This window comes from Hesperophylax consimilis, chromosome 14 (genome assembly GCF_061612785.1).
Source record: "Hesperophylax consimilis isolate HC1 chromosome 14, BYU_Hcon_1.0, whole genome shotgun sequence".
NCBI classification, from domain to species: domain Eukaryota; kingdom Metazoa; phylum Arthropoda; class Insecta; order Trichoptera; family Limnephilidae; genus Hesperophylax; species Hesperophylax consimilis.
In genome coordinates, this window is record NC_142849.1 from 885,358 (window position 1) to 906,534 (window position 21,177).

A 21,177-nucleotide genomic window follows, 5' to 3' on the forward strand; every position below is an offset into this window, starting at 1 on the left:
CTGACCTCACGATATGTATCATGATATGTGCAAATGTCCGTCACTTCTGCACACGCTGGCCCTAGATTCCTACCAAATCCTGTGTTTATTTGGAGAATTCAAAAAAGCGAAAAACATATTTTTTAAAAGTACCTAGAGACTTTTACACAGTACTTAAAAACCTATAACACAATATTTAACAGAAAATTAGAACTGATTTATACGTGATTTTTCACGGATCTGCGCTAGAAACTTATCGAAATATGTATAAAAAAAAGAAAATAAAAAACGTAGATCTCCTACTGGTTACGCAAATTATTAATCAACTAATAAGAGGCAAATTTCATGCTCCCTGTCACGATGATGTACCACGTATGGCCTATATAAGCGGAAGCACGGCCTTGAACGAGCACAGATCCCGAGCCGGTCGAGGGCTCAAGACCTGATCCTAGTAGCGAGATGTATCGTCCCTTTCAGTAGGTTAAAGAGTACCTATAAGATTTTTTGTATGTATAACGCGCCGTGTCACCTTTCCCGTGAGTATAGTATTATTGTTTTATAAAATCGTTTATTGTTAGTTTTTACTTTTCCAGCAATAAAGTGTTTGTAGGTATTCAATGTCTTTACATATTTTTATTTAAAGATATACCTACCCCCGTAAAAGCTATGCTTGTGTGTATGAAGATTTTTCTCACTGTTTTTATTTTATACAGAAGATATATATTTTTTTGTTAAAGTTTCAATATATTTTATTAGTTATTTTTTGAATTCTTTAAAGATATTATTAAGCGATCTTACATATTCTGGTAATTTATTAAACAGTTTGTTCCTAGGTATTTGCAGTTCTGTTGACCCAAAGTCTTTTTTACATATCGGAATCGGTAACATGTATATTAACCTGATATTTGTTGTTTTTCTGAATGGTGCGGCTTTATTTAAAATAGCATCTTCTTTATTTTATGGAAAGTTGAGTACTTTAGGAACAGAGTACTTCATTTTACTGACTGTAATTGTTAATCTATCATCATTATTATTATACATATACTGATTGAAAATGTACCACGTAATTGCATAAAATGACTAGTTTAGCAGGTTCAAATTTTAAATTTTTTAATAAATACAATAATTTGATACAAAAACAATATTTTAAAATTATTTAATTATTAGTTTTTGCGCAATGCGAAGAGATTGTGTATGGGTTTTATAAGCGCCATCCTATTATACCATATTGAATTACGGATTGACAGAAAAAAGCGAAGTAGGTCATTCTTTTTTAGAATCTGTCTCAAACAGCTAAAGATATAGGTTAACTTTCGTACTCGGCATTGGTCCACAGCGATGCGAATTGAAATTTTATTTCAATTAAATACATAGTAAGTTACAGTGGTGCTGTTGGTTTGGTAAAAAATGAATTCTAATGTTTATTTCATACGGTGTTTTTTTTTTATAGAGAGCAATGCGTAATGTTTTTTAAGAGTGTAAATGTTAAGGTCCCGTAGTAAACGTTCAAAGATGGTTTGAAAGGGAGATATTTAAATACGAATGTTAGAGGGAGCGCGCTTATTTAAAAAACGACAATAATTAAGCGAAATTTGTGAAAATATTTAATAAAACACTATTCCTTTGAAAAACAGTAATAATCTTTCGACAAATGCTTTAGTTGCATTTAAAGATAAACTGTGAATTTTTTTATACCTATAACATATTAAAGAACAGAATAAAACATGTAACTTCATATAAATACCGTTTCGACATTACAAATGTATAAATACAGAGTTTTCCAATAAGAGGTGTTATTTTGATATTCAATCGTAAAAGATCAATGGTTTCGTTTCTTGTGTGGCACGTAGCGCCGTCTTGTTGAAATTAAACGTCGTCCAGATCATACCATGCATACCATCCAATTCCGGCTATAAAAAATCATTAATCATCTCTCGATAGCGCAATCTATTCACTGTAACTGTTGTTCCAGCCTCATTTTCGAAAAAGTAAGGTCCAATGACTCTGCCGGACCATAAACCGCACCCAACAGTCACACGTTGAGAGTAGAGAGGCTTTTCAACAATAACTCTTGGGTTTTCCGAGCCCCAGATGCGACAATTTTGCTTGCTGACGAAGCCACCGAGGTGGAAATGGGCCTTATCACTCAAGACGATTTGCATTTGATTCACTCAAGTGAATTTTAATAATTTCAATGCGGTGTTGAAGCGTGTATCATTCCATTTTTATTAATGGTGTAGTTTTTACTTGTCAAATGTCGAAAAATGAGAGCTTCAAAAATAAAATATTAAATATTAAAATAACACCTCTTATTGGAAAACCCTGTATTTTCTTCAAAAATAACTTTTTTTTTTGGAACTTAAAAACTTAAAGGGTTAAAGAGAAATATGTTATAAATCGTTATAAATTGGGAATGCTGGGCAGTTAAAATGTGTGTTTATTAATATAAACAACACGAAGAGAATCTATTTTAAAGTTTGTAAAATAAATAAAATCAGATAGATGGTTATTTCAATAAAAAAATTGAACCAGTTTTAAATGGTTCTAGCAATAAAAAAATCGATTTAAAATCATTGAAATCGTTCGAATCTTTGTTTGAATTATGTCAATTAAAAAAAACGAAATAATCTCATTTCTTATGTGATTAGTTAGTCAAATAATTAGAGACCACCGAAGTGGTCAACCTATGAAAGTGTATTATGGGCGTGTCTGTGCGTTCGAAGTTAACTAATTTTCAAATATAAGCAATCTTTCTTGTGAGAAAATCAATTACATTGGTCTGTATGGGGGACTAGGAGTCAAAAGGTATTGTAAAATAATGTTTTATTTTTAATACATTTTTACATTTGTTGATTCTTATGGGGTTCCCCGTTCTAAGGTCACATTGTGCATGGTAATTTGTGTGAATTATAAATTGCAAATTTGGTCAAGTTTTTTTAGTAAGTACGTTAATTTTTTTACATGTTCAAAATAAACAAGAGGTAAATTATAAAGCGAAATAACATAACATTAAGAAAAATGTATAGTTGAATAAAATGTAAATTGGTGACATCCATTTTCTTTCAAATCGGTATGGATCACACTTGAAGGGCGTTCCTAACTGTTCAGTGGTAAAGACATTTTACCGCCTCAAAAAAATCAATCCATAAAAAAATAAGTTTTTTTACTACAATAAGTACATCAATTTTCAAATGTCTTTTAAAACTTAAACAAACATTATCATAGGATTGAACCTTCCTACCCAGAAACTGGAGTCAACAACTCTACCAACCGAGCCAAATCTCGATGCGGTAATTTCATAGAATTTAAGTGAAATGCGTATATGTTCGCGTGGGTACGCGTCATTGCCACCAAAAGTTGATAGAATGCATTGTCATCGACAACGACTCTATGTGATGAGTTTCAGCTCGATGTAGGAAAGAGGGTTAATTTCGATTTCCAAGATGTGCATTTATTGACGAAAATAAAATTGTAATTCAAATAGGTGTAGGTACTACAAGACGTGGACATATTGGCTTCGTTATTTAGTTGAGAAGGGCCACCACAACCGTGTGTGGGTTTTTCTAAGAAATTGAGTCAAAGTTTGCAGCGTCACGTATCAAGTCCCGTAGTATGCGGAAATGTATATTCAGTGAACGGCTGCAATGTACATAACGTATTGCGTCTACCACTGTAGCTTTATTTAACATGCATATTTGAATAGTTACCTGGCCTATTTATAGAAAGCAAGTAAGTTTATTATGTCTGTAAGTAACAAGGCGATAAAAAGAGCAAATAATCCAATTGTCGCACACAGTAACCGTGCAATCGCCTTCCTAAGTCCAACGCTCTTTACGAGCAATGTAAGGGGCTTAGGCTATAATATTATATATTATTATTGGAAGTGTGTTCAGTGGTAATCTGAAGTTACTATCACCATTATAAATATCTGCCTAAACGAATCATTTTCTAAGACCAAAAAATAAAAAATAAATGCACCAAGTGCCTTACAGCGTTAGGGGGATATATAATATACGAGTACAGTTGTACACGACTGGTAGACTGGTACAGGTAGTGGTACATGACTACCATGATAAGGGGACTAGCCTTCGTAGTATGGTAGTCGAGAGAACTCAAATAAAAGGTAAACATTTTTTGTTTTTGAACTTTTAAAAACATCTCGCGGATATGGTCGTCTATAGTCGATATTAGTAATTATAGTAGATGTTATCTTCGGTAGTCGATATTAATCTTGTATAGTAGATATTAATTAGTCTTCTGTAGTCGATATCAATCTTCCACGCGTATATTTGCGATCGCAAAACACGAAAAGTAGTTGACCGATATAGCTAAAAATTTAAAAGTTTGTTCTTATTAGTTCCAGGAGTGTTTAGAGAGTAGTTTGAATGTAGAAGAAGTCGAGGACTCCCGAGGAATACTTAACGCATCATTATCTCTGCACGGGAATGAGACACGGAGCGGAATTAAAGTCGAACAAGTGTAGTTTTTGAACAGTAAAGTATTATGGTTTATAGTAGTGAATAGTGGAAGAAGTCGGAAACGCTCGAAAGAGACATTAGCAATAGCGAAGCTTTGCGGGGTCCACTAGAAGTAGATATTATTCTTCTGCAGTCGATACTAATCGTTTGTAGTCGATATTAATCTTCTGTAGTCGATATTAATCTTGTATATTAGATATTAGTCTTCTGTAGTCGATACTAATTTTTTGTAGTGGATATTAATCTTGTGTAGTCGATACTAATTTTCTGAAGTCGATATTAGTCTTCTGTAGTCGATATTTGTCTGCTTTTTATTTATATTAGCTCCGCACAGGAGACCCTATAAAAGGACCTGAAAATAATTTCCCTGAAGGACTATGTCGTCTTATCTGAGACTACAAGAGGAAAAGAGAAAGATTTCACTACCCCCAAATTGGTAGCAGCCCGTGTCAGTTAAGTATGAGAGACTCTGTTTTTATTATTCAAGATACTATTAAGGCACTTGGACTTAATTTTGACGAATTTCCTATAAGAAAATCTTCTATCCAATGAACTCGCACGGAAAATTTTGAAGATAAGGTGGAGACTTTCTGTTGTGATACCACAGCTTCGAACATATAATATCAATGGTGATTGTGTTCAACTAGAACAAGAACTAGATATTTGAAAACTAGGTAATTGTTTATTTTTTCTTGTCATCATGTTTATGAACTGGTATTGAAAGGCGTATTTCAGGCAAAAATCAAACACGTGTCCTCAAGCCCGGATATTTATTTTAACATTAACTTATACAGGAGGTCCTAAGGAAAATAATATCCCTCAGAGCCTATGTCATGTTTGGGGATGCTGTGTGGAGGGTATTTTTAAGGAAAGGAAGAAAACACATATGAGAGATTGACAGACATATTAATCCATCCCTCCAACTGCGGTGCAAGGCGATGAAGGGTCGAGAGTCCTACTGGAGGGGTCAAAAGGTCTCCCTCAACCAGTTCCAGCTCGCCCTCAGTTGGTGGGCATGACTCTTCCGCCGCCAAGATCTTGACAAACTTCACCCCAAGAACCCGGGCACCCCCGCAAAGTCAGTAATACACCAAACACCACTTGGGATGACTTGTGGCAGAGGTGTTGGTTATCTAATAAAGGGTTCCCGGCGGTACCCGTATCTGCCTTCCAATTTAGTCGATATGTATTCGGCACGATGTGATCTGCCTGCTCTAAAATATACGTGGTTAGGTCAAACATGTCAAACTTCTAGCGGGGTTATAGCAAAAATGCGCCTAGCGCTCGATGTGATTTGGTAGCGAGCCAGTTCTCACGCCTTAAAAGGCGTCCTGAAGCCTAGCATTTTACTATCTTGTGTAAATGAGTTTTACAAATATATACCTACGTACACCTCGAAAATTCAATAAAATTGATGAAAATCTTAGAAAAATGTAAAGATTGTGGTTAAAAAAATATATGTTAACGTGCATCAATCATATGAGCGCGTGTTCGCATAGCATCTGGAAGGTGTGATACATACAAAGGTACATTTTTACAAACATAATATTGAGTGACTTACATCCTCGTAGACACATGCATAATTCTCGCCACCATTCAGAAATTACTCGCTTCTTTTAATTATGTTTTTTCGGGCAATGCGGATACAATGACGCTTCGAAAATAAGTGTTAAATTACTTATGTTCTGCTAATATTCAAACGAAATATTGATTTGCGAATTGCGAAGCGATATTAGACATATTCAGACAGAAAAACAATTATAAATTGCTAAACGATTATAATACTTATTATATACTAGAATATACGAACCGCTATTTTTCCACTATTTTTTGGAAATGATGTATCGTTGTAATAATCTCATAAATTGGTAAGTATAATCAACGTTGCCATAATTCGAAAGGTGACCTGATCACCATGTTTTAAATTTTTTTATTCCACAAACACATAACATACATTTTTTAAATATTTATTTCGATAGTTTAAGCACGTACAATAAATGTGACATAACATTCTCCAAGACAAATGATTTTATAAAAAAAATATTTAGTTTCAAAGTTGAAAATTACTAAGTCACCCCATTTAACAAATAAATAAAAAAAATATTCATGACTTTACCCGGTTATATTTAAAATATATATGCACATCTTATTTTACTATTTGAGCTTGAAAACAGTAAAAAGATTATCGAAAATCAAAAATCAAAGACATAAAGATGCTGTCTCTATTTAGGTGACCGGAATAACACAAGAGAGAACGGAAGAAGATGTCTACCGAATAAAAATCCCACCAAGTATCAAGCGATATTTGAAGGAATCGAAAGAACGATTCTTTTACACGCGGTAGTACCAACTACCCCCCAGACAAGCAAGGAGACCCTGCTGAAACCTCAGAAATACCACCCGGCAATATATGCGATAAATACCCCCAACTTGTATCCGAGGAACTATGTTGAAGTTTCATTCGGTGGGCGCTGCGAGAGAAAGTATCGTGTTTAATATTACACGGGAAAAATAACCAACAAGGGCAGTCAGCCAATTATTATATACTTATTATGTTGAAAATTGTTAAAAAAAGAATTTAATAAACATTCTAAAAGTTTTTTTGGGAAATTATTTTCAAATGCCATGAATAAACAATTATGCAAGCAATGCAGATTTTTTAAATTTTAATAGATTTAAAATAGTTAATATAATAGGATTCTGTTGCGCTGGTTTAAAGTATTATCTCATAAGGTGTTAAAACTCAACTGAAACCAACTTAGGATGTCAATATTAAAGGGCTATGGGAAAGTATTAATAGAGGTTTACATACATATAAAAAAGTGCCCTCTACCCACAGTCTTTCCTAGGTAGGATGTGAAAGTGTTACTAAAGGTTTACATACTTACAAACAAAAGTGCACTCCGTCCACAGCCTTTCCAAGGTAGGATTTGAATGTGTTAATAGAGGTTTACACAGTTATAAACAAAGGTGCACTCTACACACAGCCTTTCCTAGGTAGGTACCCGAAAGACTTTAAGCAGCGATTCAGCAATCGACATAAATCAAATGCTGTAAAACCCTGCGCAGAAAAGTTCCACACTGAACTCTGCTGCAGATCGTCACCTTAATATAAGAACTTAATTTTCTGCGCAGGGTCTTAGAACTATCGACTTATATCTATTGCTTACCGACCCGTGGGACGACGGGCTAATTCTCTAGCTTCCAATAAACGCATTATCCCAAGTTTTTGGTGGTATGCAATTCATCGGTTATCTTATCATCGTCAAGAGTACATTCTCAGGATAAGCTTAGTAAGCATTTTGCTTTGTCACATGATTAATAATTATTTTTAATTTCCCCGGAAGATAGCGAGAATGGTTTGTCACATTAAAACTATGCCTTGCTTCATATTTGCACGACCAGTATAGTTTCATATGAAACCACGTAGGAACGTAAGCTCTCGTGACAAACATGGTTAGTATGAACACATTTTCTGATGGCGTTACACTTCCAATACGAAGTCGTATGATACGACTCGATAGAGTAATCCACCGTGCTTGTGACACCACTCTTGGGTTTCTTATGGCAAGATCAGGATAACAATGTCCGCTAGAAACTGTTTTGAAAATATCAAGCAAGTAGTTTCGATCGGTATTTAAATTTACTAGTAAACTATGACAATAATTATATAGCGCCGGAAAAGAGCAATGGTTGTACCATCCAATTTAATAATCAAATAGCGTAGAAGCCGCTCGTTGCAATGAAAAAGACAGAACAGCCACTGCACTGCACAAATGTTTCTCCATCGTTTGAATCACACATCTAGTTATACCTGTGTTAACCGTCACAACCAGTTCCTTTTAAATGGTCAAGTGAAATGTCTTGTCAAGCAAAATATTCTATTATTGCTTTGGTTACTTCAACATCAGTGCATGATGTAGGGGTAACATGAGTCAAAAAATAAGAGCCTGGTTACACGATTAACAATTTAATTATAATATTTGTGTTCTTTTTTACGTAAACTTAAGTCTTGTGCTTTCGAACATCGAAAAAAAACCACATACTTTATCCTAAGTGCGCCAAGCACTCTATTTTTATCTATAACTTTATTGTTATTATTCTTAGTTATTATGTTGAAATCATAATACGGCAGGAGCGATTGATATACCAGCTCAATCTGATACCTGATACAGATCTCGGAGCGAACTGTAAAAGATGGAGATTTACTGATCGTCGGAGGGGCAGAGTTTTGGTAGCCTTGGCCGACTAACGCAAATAAAGGAGGAAGTGAGGGCGGGTTGTATATAGATGCAAAAATAATAAATGTTAGTTGTATCTACCAAAGCTATAAATCCTATTAAACTAAATCTCATAAACAAACATCATTTAACTCTACCAGAATATTTTATAAAGCGACTGAAAACATCGAATATTTAGCAAATTTTCTCAAACTTCAACGGACCCTCGGAGCCTAAAGATATTTTTTTAATTTTTTTAAATTATATTATTTTGATGTCTTAGAAACAAAGATAACTTTTCGTTACTAGCACGCAATTAATTCTGAAGAAAAAAATCGACTCAAACTAGCGTACAACGTGATCCATTGCGTCGTGTGGAAGTGTAATCAGTGGAGACGTGTGAAGGAAAAAAAAAATTGTTTGTAATTGCACAAAATTTCGTCGGAAAACAAAACGACATTAACATTTTTTACTCAAATATCTTCAGTGTTCGCTATCTTATTCGCGGTTAAAGTTTTTTGGTACATGCCGATAAGCCCCGCACATCCAAAAACGCGGGCTTAAATTCCTGGGCAAGAAAATAAATAAATCTGGTTTCTATTAAAAATTAAACGTTACTTGAAATGAATCTATCTACGTTTAGTGATCAGATCTGAATAGCCAGGTACTTCCCAACCTTTCTCTTATAGATACCAGATAACACAGTTCCTCAAACTTAGTTTTTCGAATTGGAAGTGTAAAAGAAAAGTATCCACTTAGGTAACATGTAAAAGAGAAATATTGTTGCTTGGTTTCAACAATAGAATAACTTCTGACTTCAAAAATATAAATACCCTAAGAACTGCTCCTTGGTTAGTCCCCATCTCGAATATGCTTGTGTTGTTTGGTCTCCTTTTATTCGTCAAATTGAATCAAATTATAGGCTTGGATTAGAAAAAGGAAATTACTCGTATGGTAAAATTGAGATAATTTTCTCCAAAGTTGATCTCGTTAGTTTCTTCAAAATGATTAATTGTATTATTGATTCGCCTACTTTACTACAACTCATCCCTCCCGTAGACAAATAAGGAACTGCTCTTCCTCAATCACCATTCAACTAATTATGGCTATAATTCACCATTGTCCAGAAATCAACTCAAGTCAAGACCTTGACTTTTTTCGGTTAAATTCTAAATGATTTTTATCGGTCACTAAAATAGAAAAGAAATATTATATATTTATAAATATTTTGACTTCTAGCGAAGACTTGACTTCTAATTATTTTTTCTTTGACTAAGTCTGTCTTTTGTCTTCGCTTTACTCTTATAATTTACATTTTTTAATAAAATATAGAGTTATTATTTTTAAATAGGAAGTCCGTTCGTAAGTAAATAAATAAATTAATAAAATTAAAAACATAGCATTTTACTTAACTAACTGCGACCCTGAGTTATTATTACATCGAGTTGCAAATCATTTGGTAAAATGCAATAAACGTGTCATTGTGTAGGATTACAAATAAATTCAATTATAAACCTAGCCACGGAAAATTTATTTGCTGTAAAAATGTGCATATTTAATAACCGTTACTAATGAATGAATTATCGGTAAGATATACAGGTTATCCGAGGGTAAAGTGCACTAACTTCGGATGGTGATTCTGCACGATTTTTTGGTTACTTAACTACCTTAAAACGGTGGAATTTTTAAGTCATTTATCTTTTTTACTTGTTCTATCATGTAACCCCCGAAGTTAGCGCACTTTACCCCCGGACACCCTGTATAATGAAAAAGCAGAAAAATCATGAAAAGAATTGCAAACTTTTTAATGAAAAATATTAATTGTGAAAAGCGTTTTTTGTATTTATAAACGTTTCACGTTGCATAATAGTCCCAAGGATTTGATTTCTGTAAAACATGCATTGTGTTGATTAAAAATCGTGTTACGACACAATTCATTAGATGAATAATAATAAAATTGTGTAGGTAGGTACTAGAAACGAATATAAACGCCAATTTTATCGTTGCTGAGAAGAATTTAATGTTATTTTTCATGTGATAATGTCAAGTTTTCCATTGTTGAGCAACACGGAGAAAAATAACATTTTTTAATGTACTTATTTTTCTATACTTGTATATTTTTAAATTCATTAATTTTCATAATCGTTTTTTCATAATCGAGTCATTTTCATAATCGAAGAAGCTACCGGCTTAGATTTATTATTAATTCAAAGTGGTGAATACAAAGTATTTCATTTCCATGTAATAAATATCCATTACTAATTACTAATATTGAATATTGCTAATTTATCGATAATCTCTTCGAATTATTCGTAATCTAGTTAAAAACGGGATTGCAGGCTCTTAACGAACAAATTGATAGGTTTCCTAATAAACATTTAATAAAATACGAACGTATTATCACGATGTAGGAGCACCTGTTCAGAAAATCTTAATACTTCCGCAATGCAAGACAAATGCAGGTGCATTAACACGTATTCCGATATATTAGGAACGATAAAGGTTTATCAGAAGACGGCCTGCAATCCCGTTTTTGACCGGATTACCAATAATTTGAAGAGATTTTTAATACATTTGCAGTGCACATTTTTCTCCACATACATCGGTCAAACTGGCCAGTGAATGATTATCTTTTCAAGAAATAATGATTAGGTACAAAATGTTTAATCGTCTTCCCCCGAAGTAAGAGAAAACTGACTTCTGTCGGTTTATTTCGGTGATGCTAATTTCTTTTAAATGTATAAAACATGTTATTGAATGTTATTATAATGGTGCCATCAATTAACCAATATTAAGAAAGTTATTTTCATAAATGCACGCTTTTCATTTTGAAGACTATACCTACAAATATTAATTTGCCAGGACTTTTTAAGGATAGTCATAATAGAAACGTCAAGGATGGTCATAATCGAAAATCAAATGGAGTTGTTTACTGGTACGTTTACTCTCGTACGATGAGTTCCAGACAAATTTCCACTAAACCCTCACAACATAAACATAAAACTAGATTGACACAAAACTATATCCGTAAAAGTACACCAACACCCACTACGTGGCAATAAAAGTACCTAAACAATATATTATCTGCCACCAGACATCAAACATACAGGATGTCCGGGGGTAAAGAGAACAAACTTCGGGAGGTGATTCTACACGATATTACAAGTAAAAGAAATTAATAACTTTTTTAGAAATTTCAAAGTTTAAGGTAGTTTTCAGGAACAAAAGTTGAATTGAGAAAATAATATTATTCAATGGAAAATTATTTTTGTATGGGATAAAAACTACGAAATTTGAAAAACATATAAATATCTTTTTTACTTCAACCATCATGTAGAATCCTCCCGAAGTTTTGTGCAGCTTACCCCCAGACACTGTATAAATGATCGCATCAAATTTAAACAAAAAAAATAAATTATAATGTGAATAAACTATAAAGGACACACTTATCTTTGCAGTAAGGTGCATCACCACTGCATAGATACAAATATTTATGTACTTTAAAAAATATTTAATTTATTTGTTAGGTCCTTGTTTGGCTGCTTGCAGAGATAAATAAATGTCAAGCTGTACATGTTTAAATAATTATAATTTTCTAGAATAGCCGTGAGAAGTATGAAAACTTAAGCTATTTTCGTAGGGCTTATCAAAAACTTGAGAAAAGTTTTTAAGTTTACTAATTTGAAAACGAAATAATATATCATCAAAAATTCTAATTTAGGTTGTGGGTCTGTGATTTGCCTTTCTGGTTCAGTGAACTCGGATTTGTTTTGAATGTAAGCGTCATTTTCATTTTCAAAATTGAAATTGATATTTCCAGAATTCAGACAAGCCACAAAGTACCTACATAATATATTTTCTTTTACAAGAAAAATATATTAAATCTATATTTGAAATGCATATTTATTTTGTTCAAAATTGTTAGGGTTAATTTTGACAAGTAAAGTCAGATTTCGTGATTATTCAAGGGTCTGCGCTAGTATTTTTATAATAACGAAAGTACAAGTAAAATGCGACCAACTGCGAAGATTCGAATTCAATCATTAGATTAAACACAAATGAACTCGGAAGGTATTAAACCTAATCGGGTACCTACTTAATAATGCGATGAATAATTAGGAGCGCGGAGGAGGACAGCCATATCATATTTCTGTAGGAGTTCCTCAAGGATGCAAGTCTGGGCCAATGACCCAACAGTTTGTGTCAGATACTCAGTGGGCTAAAGGTTATAGGTGCCTGCCCTTCCTGTTGATTCGTTCCTTTTAAATTGAGTTAGTTTCCCGCGGAGTTACGTAGTACCTAATCGTAGAAACAGTAAACAAATTGGCTGGATATTATGTTCACAGAATATAAATTGAATACAAAAATGGATGAACGGGTTGTTTATCAATTTATCAAAAATTAATGATTTTGCAACAACTTTATGTACCCAAAGATATTTTCGGATATTGTACGACCCAATGTAACATCTAAAGCTTCAATAAATCTAATTGCGCAAAAAAACAAAGGACAAAAATGTACTCATAAATTTGACTTTTTAATTCCACTGAGGTCTTCAATTTATCGTACGTATTTTTTTGGATAGTTAGAATTAGTTGAAGGAATGTATTATATATTGTAGATGTCAGGTACTTATCATTGAAGTGGGGAATCCCACTGAAACATACGAAGAAATGGTAGAAAGAGAAATTTATGGTCGATGGGACATAGGGATGTGATCACCAAATAAGATAGTAGGTACATTCAAATGGAAAGACAGAATGTTTTGGGAAATAACATTACATTTTGGAGAAAAGGGGTTTCGATTTCCAAGATAATTTTTATCAATCATTCAACATATCGATGGCCTAGCGCACACATATGTTAAGTGCAATTTGAAAATTTAATTTATAAGAATACTCCAGGTGTACCCGACTAAATGTCGTGTGCATACAGACTGAAAAAATAGGGGTTAGTTACACGACTCAAACGACTTTGTAAATGCCAATCAATTGACTTTCGTCCTGAAAAGGACGTTTCTGGAATATACACGACTTTGTGCAAAATGCAAATCAATTGAACCTCGTCCTGAAAAGGACGTTTCTGGTATATAGACGACTTTGTGCAAATGCAAATAAATGAAAGATTGCCTTTAAAAAGGCAGTTAAGTATGTCAGCTTCTTAAGCCACGTGGTGCCCGCCGGAATCTTGTCGATGCAGGATTCTTCAGTTGAAGGAGAAAGGCCAATAAAATTCTCAGAACTCGGCAGAAAGGGGCAGCGGCAGGTAGCTCGTAGATGCGAAGGTCCGAGGCGAGGGTGACCCAATGGAGAAAGAGAATTTAAAATTTAAAATTGGTGCTTTTTGTCAAAGTTCCGACTCGACAACGGCACATAAAAAAAAGGTCGGCCACGGTTCGGCGGCCCGTTTATGGCTTCTCATTGGTCGGATTTCTAAAGCCGTTGGAGCGTACCAGCCAGCCTTGGACCCCACACTTTCTAATTTCTACCCGCCGGCCAATTGTTTATTGTTTATTTTTTTTACAAGTAACATTTTTTATATTTCAAGGAATTTGACAATCTTAAAGCTAGGTACACAATGCAGAGTTCCGTGAATGTGGACAATTTCAAAATAGTTTATTAATGTCACATCCACGGATTAACATTATACGCAAACAATATTTATTTATTTCTTATAGTAGTAAATAGTAGCGAAAGATGTAAACAAACAATATAAAGTCATTCTTAAATTATAATGAACAAGCGTCCGATATACTCCCCCCGGTGCAGCCCTCTGCGCCAAGCTATTTGGGAGGACGTGAAGTGTTTCGACGATCTGGACGACCGGTACCCATGGTTCGCAGTTGGACGGGCCGTATTGTAGATGGTTCTGGAGTGGTGGATTTTGGGGCTGGCAGCAGTACGGCGATCTTAACGGCTGGCCGCACATATATCCCGGAAGCTGTTTGAATGCTCACTTGACCATCAGCGGCGGGTTTTGCATCGATGACTCGGCCGCGCGGCCAACTGTTCCGGGGTAGCGCAGGATCCATGATCACCACAAGGTCATCCTTTTTGATGGGCTCGGCTGGGTGGTGCCACTTCTGTCGGGCGCCCATAGTGGGGATGTACTCTCGGAGCCAGCGCCTCCAGAACATATCTGCAAGTTGTTGCCCGATACGCCATTGGCGGCGGAGACATACCTCTTCTTCTTTTTTGTCATACAGGGACAAATGGGGGCGCTTTCCGGCTGACCCCAGAAGGAAGTGGTTTGGTGTCAAGGGCTCTTCATCTCGTGGGTCAACAGAGACGTGAGTCAGTGGTCGGTTGTTGACAACAAACTCAGCTTCTGCCAGTGCTGTGCGCAGGGTCTCTTCCCTCGGCGCCCTTTCCTTTAAGGTAGCTTTCAAGGCCCGTTTCACCGACCGTACTAGTCTTTCCCAGGCTCCCCCCATGTGGGGACTGAGTGGCGGTATGAAACGCCACTCAATGCCTTTGGTAGCCATGGCGTCCATAATTCTAGAATCTTGTTTTAGTGAATCCAAGGCTTCCCTGATCTCAGCGTCTGCTCCATGGAAATTCGTTCCGTTGTCCGAGTACAGAACTTCGGGCTGACCTCTTCGGGCGGTCATTCTTTGCAAGGCCATAATGGCAGAGTCGGCAGTCAACGTAACAGCAAGTTCCAGGTGAATAGCGCGGGTGGAAAGGCAGGTAAAAATTGCCCCATAGCGCTTCTCCCGGTGTCTGCCAACTGTGACCTCCATTGGCCCGAAGTAGTCCAGCCCACAGTGAGTAAAGGGACGCACATGATGTAACAGGCGGTAAGATGGTAGCGCCCCCATTAATGGTGGAGAGGGCTTGCTTCTTCGTATGCGGCAAGTGGGGCAGTCGTGTGTTATTTTCTGGCTGATAGTGCGGAGCCGTAGAATGAAAAAACTGCAGCGCATCTCCGCCACTGTCTTCTCGGTGCTAGGGTGGTCTCCTTTCTCATGGTAGTGGCGTACCAGCAGCCGAGCGTACGGGTCGTTGCCATCCAATATGATGGGGGTCTTGGCCACGCTCGTGGTCTTTGTCAGGGCTCGTAATCGGGAACTCATCCGCAAGACATCATCTGGGCCGAGGAAGGGGGTCAAGGAATTAAGACGACTGCCAGCAGGTAGCGCCTTTCCATGTCGTATGGTATGCAGATCAGCTGCGAAGGCGTCTTCCTGGGATTTCCTGACCCATCTGATCTCTGCTTCTTTCAGTTCCTCTGCTCGTAATGTGCCCTCGGCGGGTTTGTGAGACCCCAATCGGCACCGCCTGACAAAACGGAGTATCCATGCTGTAGATCGAATTAGCCGGTTCCAAGATGAGAACCGTTCGATTAAGGGGAACGCCTCTCCTGTAGTGGTTATTAGGCCTACATAATGGGGCCTGACCTCCAATACGTCGTTGTCGGGTTTCTTGGTGGGAGATCGCTCCTTTGGCCACTCGCTTTCAGGTGCAGTAAGAAATGCAGGGCCGCAAAACCATCTTCCTTTTGGTGATAGATCAGGCACTTCAGAGTCACGTGTTCCGATGTCGGCGGGGTTCAACTTCGTCGGCACCCACCTCCAGTTAGGTATGCTGGTCATCTCATCTATTTCACCCAATCTGTTTGCCACGAATGCAGAGTAGGCGCGTGGATCAGTACGTAACCAGCACAGAACGGTTGAAGAGTCTGTCCAGAAGATAGTCCGGTTTATTAAAGCCTGGCTTTCTTTTAAGATGGTCTTGGCTAATCTAGCCGCCATGAGTGCGGCTTGCAACTCAAGACGGGGAATGGAGAGGGGCTTGAGTGGAGCCACTTTACACTTGCTGGCTAGGAATGTCGCGTGTAAAACTCCCTGCACGTCTTCTGTGTAGTATGCGACGGTGCAGCAAGCTTGTTCGGACGCATCGCAGAATAGGTGTAACGTGACGCTGCTCTGCTTGTGCCAGAGGGAGCGCCTCGGCACCGAAACGCTGCTCTCGTGAAGCAAGCTTAGCCAATCTCTCCATCTCTCGGCGTGCTCAAGGGTGATCAAGTCGTCCCATCCAACACTCGACCGCCACACAGCTTGTAGCAAGATCTTTGACCGTATTGTGAGGCACGCGACGAATCCAACCGGGTCGAAGATCTTCATTACGATGGAGAGAAGCTGCCTCTTGGTGGGCCGTACAGCTTCTTCGGGGCTGACTGCATTTTGAAAAGAGTAAAGGAAGCAGTCAGTGGATGGGTCCCACACTAGCCCTAGTACTCGCTCCATCTCTTTGTCCCCGCTGCTGATGTGAACTGTGGAGCTCGCCCGGTCTCCGGAAGGAATGTCAACTATGGCTTCCGGACTGTTAGAGGCCCAGTTCGTCAAGTGGAACCCTCCCTTTGCAAGAAGGGCACTCACGCTTTGTACTAGTGCGGCAGCCTCGCTAGCAGTATCTACCGCATCCAAATAGTCGTCCATATAAAATTTGGAACGAACGGCTGCCGCGGCGGCCGGGTACTCGTGTTCGTATTCCCCGGCAACCCTGTCTCGTACGTACTGGGCGCTACTCGGCGAGCATGTGGCCCCGAACATCATTGATGTCAACTGGTATGTGTCAGGTTCGCGACATGTTGGTGACTTCCACAGGTACAGTTGTGACTGCAGATCATCCCTCCTTATCTTGATACGCAGGAACATCTCCTGAATATCGGCTGCTATGGCAATAGTCCCTTCTCTAAAGCGAAGGATGTTCCCAAGAAGAGAAGACAGCAGGTCAGGACCGGTGAGCAGCTGGTCATTTAGCGAAGTCCCTCGGCATCGACTGGCAGCATCAAAGACTATTCTAATCTTTCCGGGTTTGTTTGGATTGAGCACCGCAAAATGTGGGAGATACCACTTCCGAGGGGCAGGTGTTGATATCTCGCGATCAGAAAGTTTCCTGGCGTAACCTTTAGCTACCAGCTGACCCATTTTGTCAGTATAGGCCGCTGCTAGGCTTGCATCTGCTGCCAGCTTTCTCTCGAGGGACTGTAAACGTTTCAGGGCACAGTGGTAATTGTCGGGCAACGTGACTTCCGGGTTTCGCCATAATAGCCCGGTTTCCCACCTGCCGTTTGGTAGAGGACGGGTGGTCTTTTCCATCAGGGCTGTGGCTTTGAGTTCACTCGCATTGACTCTGGCCGCAGATGTTACTCCGAGAGAGTCGACGGCAAAGTTGGATTTCACCAACTCTCTCAGGCGGATGTCTGCGGCTGTCTCCATTTGCAGGGCCAGGGTGGTAGCTGGGCCGTCGCTGCCAGGATCGGTACCACCGTGGGCAATCCACCCTAGTGCGGTCCGCGACACTATTCGCGTGGTGCCGAAATCTTCCCGCACGTCTCTTGATACTATCAAATGAGCATTGTCTTGCCCGATCAGTATCCGAGGGGTGACGCGTCTTCCTGGGACACGCTGCTCCGGTAGACTGAGGTCAGTCACTGTGTGAGCCGTAATATGATACTCATCACTGCTACCTGCACCTCTTATGGTTATTTTCACCCGGCGGGAGTGCAAGTCAGATGTGCACATTCCCTTTGCTCCATGAATTTTTAGCCCCTGGACTGGGCCGCTCGCGCCAATTTGTGCCGCAGTGTCAGCATCAATGAGGGTTACCGTGGAGCCTTCGTCAAGAAGCGCGAACACTGAAGCTTCATTTTCATACGAAGTGCTCAGTACTACTGGCACGATCTTCAGTAGTACACGGCAATCCGTACTCTGGCGTCGTAGATTGACGGCACCACTCACGACGGTATTCACTGGCGCGGAAGCGGGCGCGGGGTTGTGTAGCAGCCTGTGGTGGGGGGCGCGGCAGCCTCCTACTCCACACCACACTTTAGAGGTGCACTCGCGGGTATAGTGTTTTTCTAGGCACTTGCGATACAAAGAACTCGCGCGCACTGTTTCCCAGCGGAGATCAACTGATTTCGCAAAGAATGCCGGGCACTCACGAGTTTTATGGTTCCCGCCACACTGCGCACAATTAATGTTTTCACTATTGTTTTTGTTTTTATTGTTCACTCTTGAGTTAGCGGGCACATTTGCATGAACTTGTTCGCGGCGCGGGGCACGTGCAGACCGTGCGGGGTCAACCATTCCGCTTAAGGGGATCGCGTTTGCAAAACTTTTCAAAAATGCCGCGAACTGAGTTATGGTGGCGGGAACTGTTTGTCCGCGCACTTCCGCCAACCAGGCTAGTCGCAACGTGCACGGCATTTTAGATGTGACGTCAGACAGCAAGGCAGGATTAGTGAGGTACCCGTCGGTCCGCAAGATTCGCAACGACGCCACGAGGTTCTGGATTGTTCCAGAAAAATCTGCCAGGTCCTCAAGTGATGCTTCGGCGGTGAGATGCGGCAGTTTTTTCACCTTCTCCAGCATCAAGGCAGCAATTGAACCCGAGCCGCCGTATCGCTGCTCAAGGACGGCAATTATCTCGGGGACTTGCGTTGGATCCATCAGAAGGGGGCCGACGGCCTCTCGGGCTTTGCCCTTCAGTGCACGCTGCAACCGAATGAGATTCTCGCTCGAAGTCATCTTGCAGGTGGCCGTGGATTGTGAATATTGGGCCATCCACGTAGGCCACTCGAGCGGGTCCCCCGAGAAGGAAGGTAGGTCCTTGGCGGTAGATTGCCTGGCTATTAGGGCAGCCATTCTTATGTCATTCTCTACCAAGGGACGGGGGCTATCCTCGGATCGCGAGGCGCGAATTGCATTTGTAATTGCAGAAGCAAGTTGCGCCACGGAGTCCGCGCCTTGGTGTGCCCACTCACTTGTGTGTCGAGAAGTCTCATCGGCAGTAGGTGGTGGTGGAAATATTGGTGAGAACTCCTGGCTGGAGGAGGTTTGATGCTGGTAACCAGGATGGAGCTGCCGATTGAGGTGCACATTATACCCTGGCTGAGTAGGTATATCCGCATGGGGCAGACTGGCGGGCTGCCCATTCTGCAGGTTGACAGACCGCGGCTCATTGTACGATGCGGCAAAGTGTGTTTGTAGATCAGGGCCCGGCGCATATAGTGGAGGCGCTTGCTGTGGGTGACCGATGTTAGATACAGGTCGTTCAACTATGGCAGGCTGCAATACCGTGTGGCCGACTTCAGGTGCCGGCTGCATGCCGTCGGTATAGCCGTAAACGGGCGTAATGATTGGGGCCGAGTTGTAGGCTGGCATTGTACCCCCGTGAGACACGGGTCGCTCGACTACGGTAGGCTTCGATACCGTGTGGCCGACACAAACTACCGGCTGTATTCCGCCGAATGCCGGGGTAGGGGCCGGGATGTTCACCGGCGTAGTTATTTCATGAGACGCCGCAGCCGGGACGATCACCGGCGTAGTAGCTCCGTAGGACACCGTGGCCGGGACGATCACCGGCGCGGTGGATGGTTGCACAGGCCTCAGGGCCGCCAGCAGGTCTGCGATCTGCTGGGCGTGCTGTTGTTGCATGGCACGCATTTCTCGATGTAACTTCTGGACGGTGTCATCGGTTGACGTAAGCCCAGGCGAAGCGACATCATCGGAGCAGATAGATGCGTGGCTCGGGGCCAGGGGGGCCGGGATAGCGGGGCCCGTGGCAAGAAGGGCCGGGACCGCGGGCGCGGCAACATCGAGACCTCGGTTGGCGACAGCGTGCTCAGAAGAGCCCGAGGTAAGTGGGCCCAAGTCTAAAGGTGGCGAAGGCCCATCTGGAGCAGCGGGGACAGCGGGGGCGGGCTGGGATGTCTCTGAGGAGCTCGAAACGCCGCGCCCGCTGCGTAGAGTAGGTGACATCCTTCAAGAAGGCGTGAAGGCGTGATGACCTGAAGGCGTGTAGGCGTGTGGACCTGATGACCTGAAGGCGTGTAGGCGTGTGGACCTGACGACCTGAAGGCGTGTAGGCGTGTTGACCTGATGACCTGAAGGCGTGTAGGCGTGTGGACCTGAAGGCCTGAAGGCGTGTAGGCGTGTAGGCGTGTGGACCTGATGACCTGAAGGCGTGTGGACCTGAAGGCGTGTAGGCGTGTGGACCTGATGACCTGAAGGCGTGTAGGCGTGTTGACCTGATGACCTGAAGGCGTGTAGGCGTGTGGACCTGAAGGCCTGAAGGCGTGTAGGCGTGTGGACCTGATGACCTGAAGGCGTGTGGACCTGAAGGCCTGAAGGCGTGTAGGCGTGTGGACCTGATGACCTGAAGGCGTGTGGACCTGAAGGCGTGTTGAATCCGGTTACCAGAAGGCGTGAAGGCGTGTTGAATCCGGTAACCAGAAGGCGTGAAGGCGTGTTGAATCCGGTTACCAGAAGGCGTGAAGGCGTGTGAACCCGGTTACGAAGGACCAATTATGTACCCGACTAAATGTCGTGTGCATACAGACTGAAAAAATAGGGGTTAGTTACACGACTCAAACGACTTTGTAAATGCCAATCAATTGACTTTCGTCCTGAAAAGGACGTTTCTGGAATATACACGACTTTGTGCAAAATGCAAATCAATTGAACCTCGTCCTGAAAAGGACGTTTCTGGTAT

The 21,177-nt window shown here is 40.5% G+C and overlaps 1 protein-coding gene across 1 annotated transcript; it reads right to left on the reverse strand.

The window, feature by feature from the left end:
• Positions 1-14,459: 14,459 nt before the first annotated feature.
• LOC149417744 (uncharacterized) lies at positions 14,460-20,444 on the reverse strand. The gene has a single exon (XM_089639843.1). It carries the CDS (start codon positions 20,442-20,444, stop codon positions 14,460-14,462), a length of 5,985 nt encoding a protein of 1,994 aa, XP_089495969.1.
• Between the last annotated feature and the right edge of the window lie 733 nt (positions 20,445-21,177).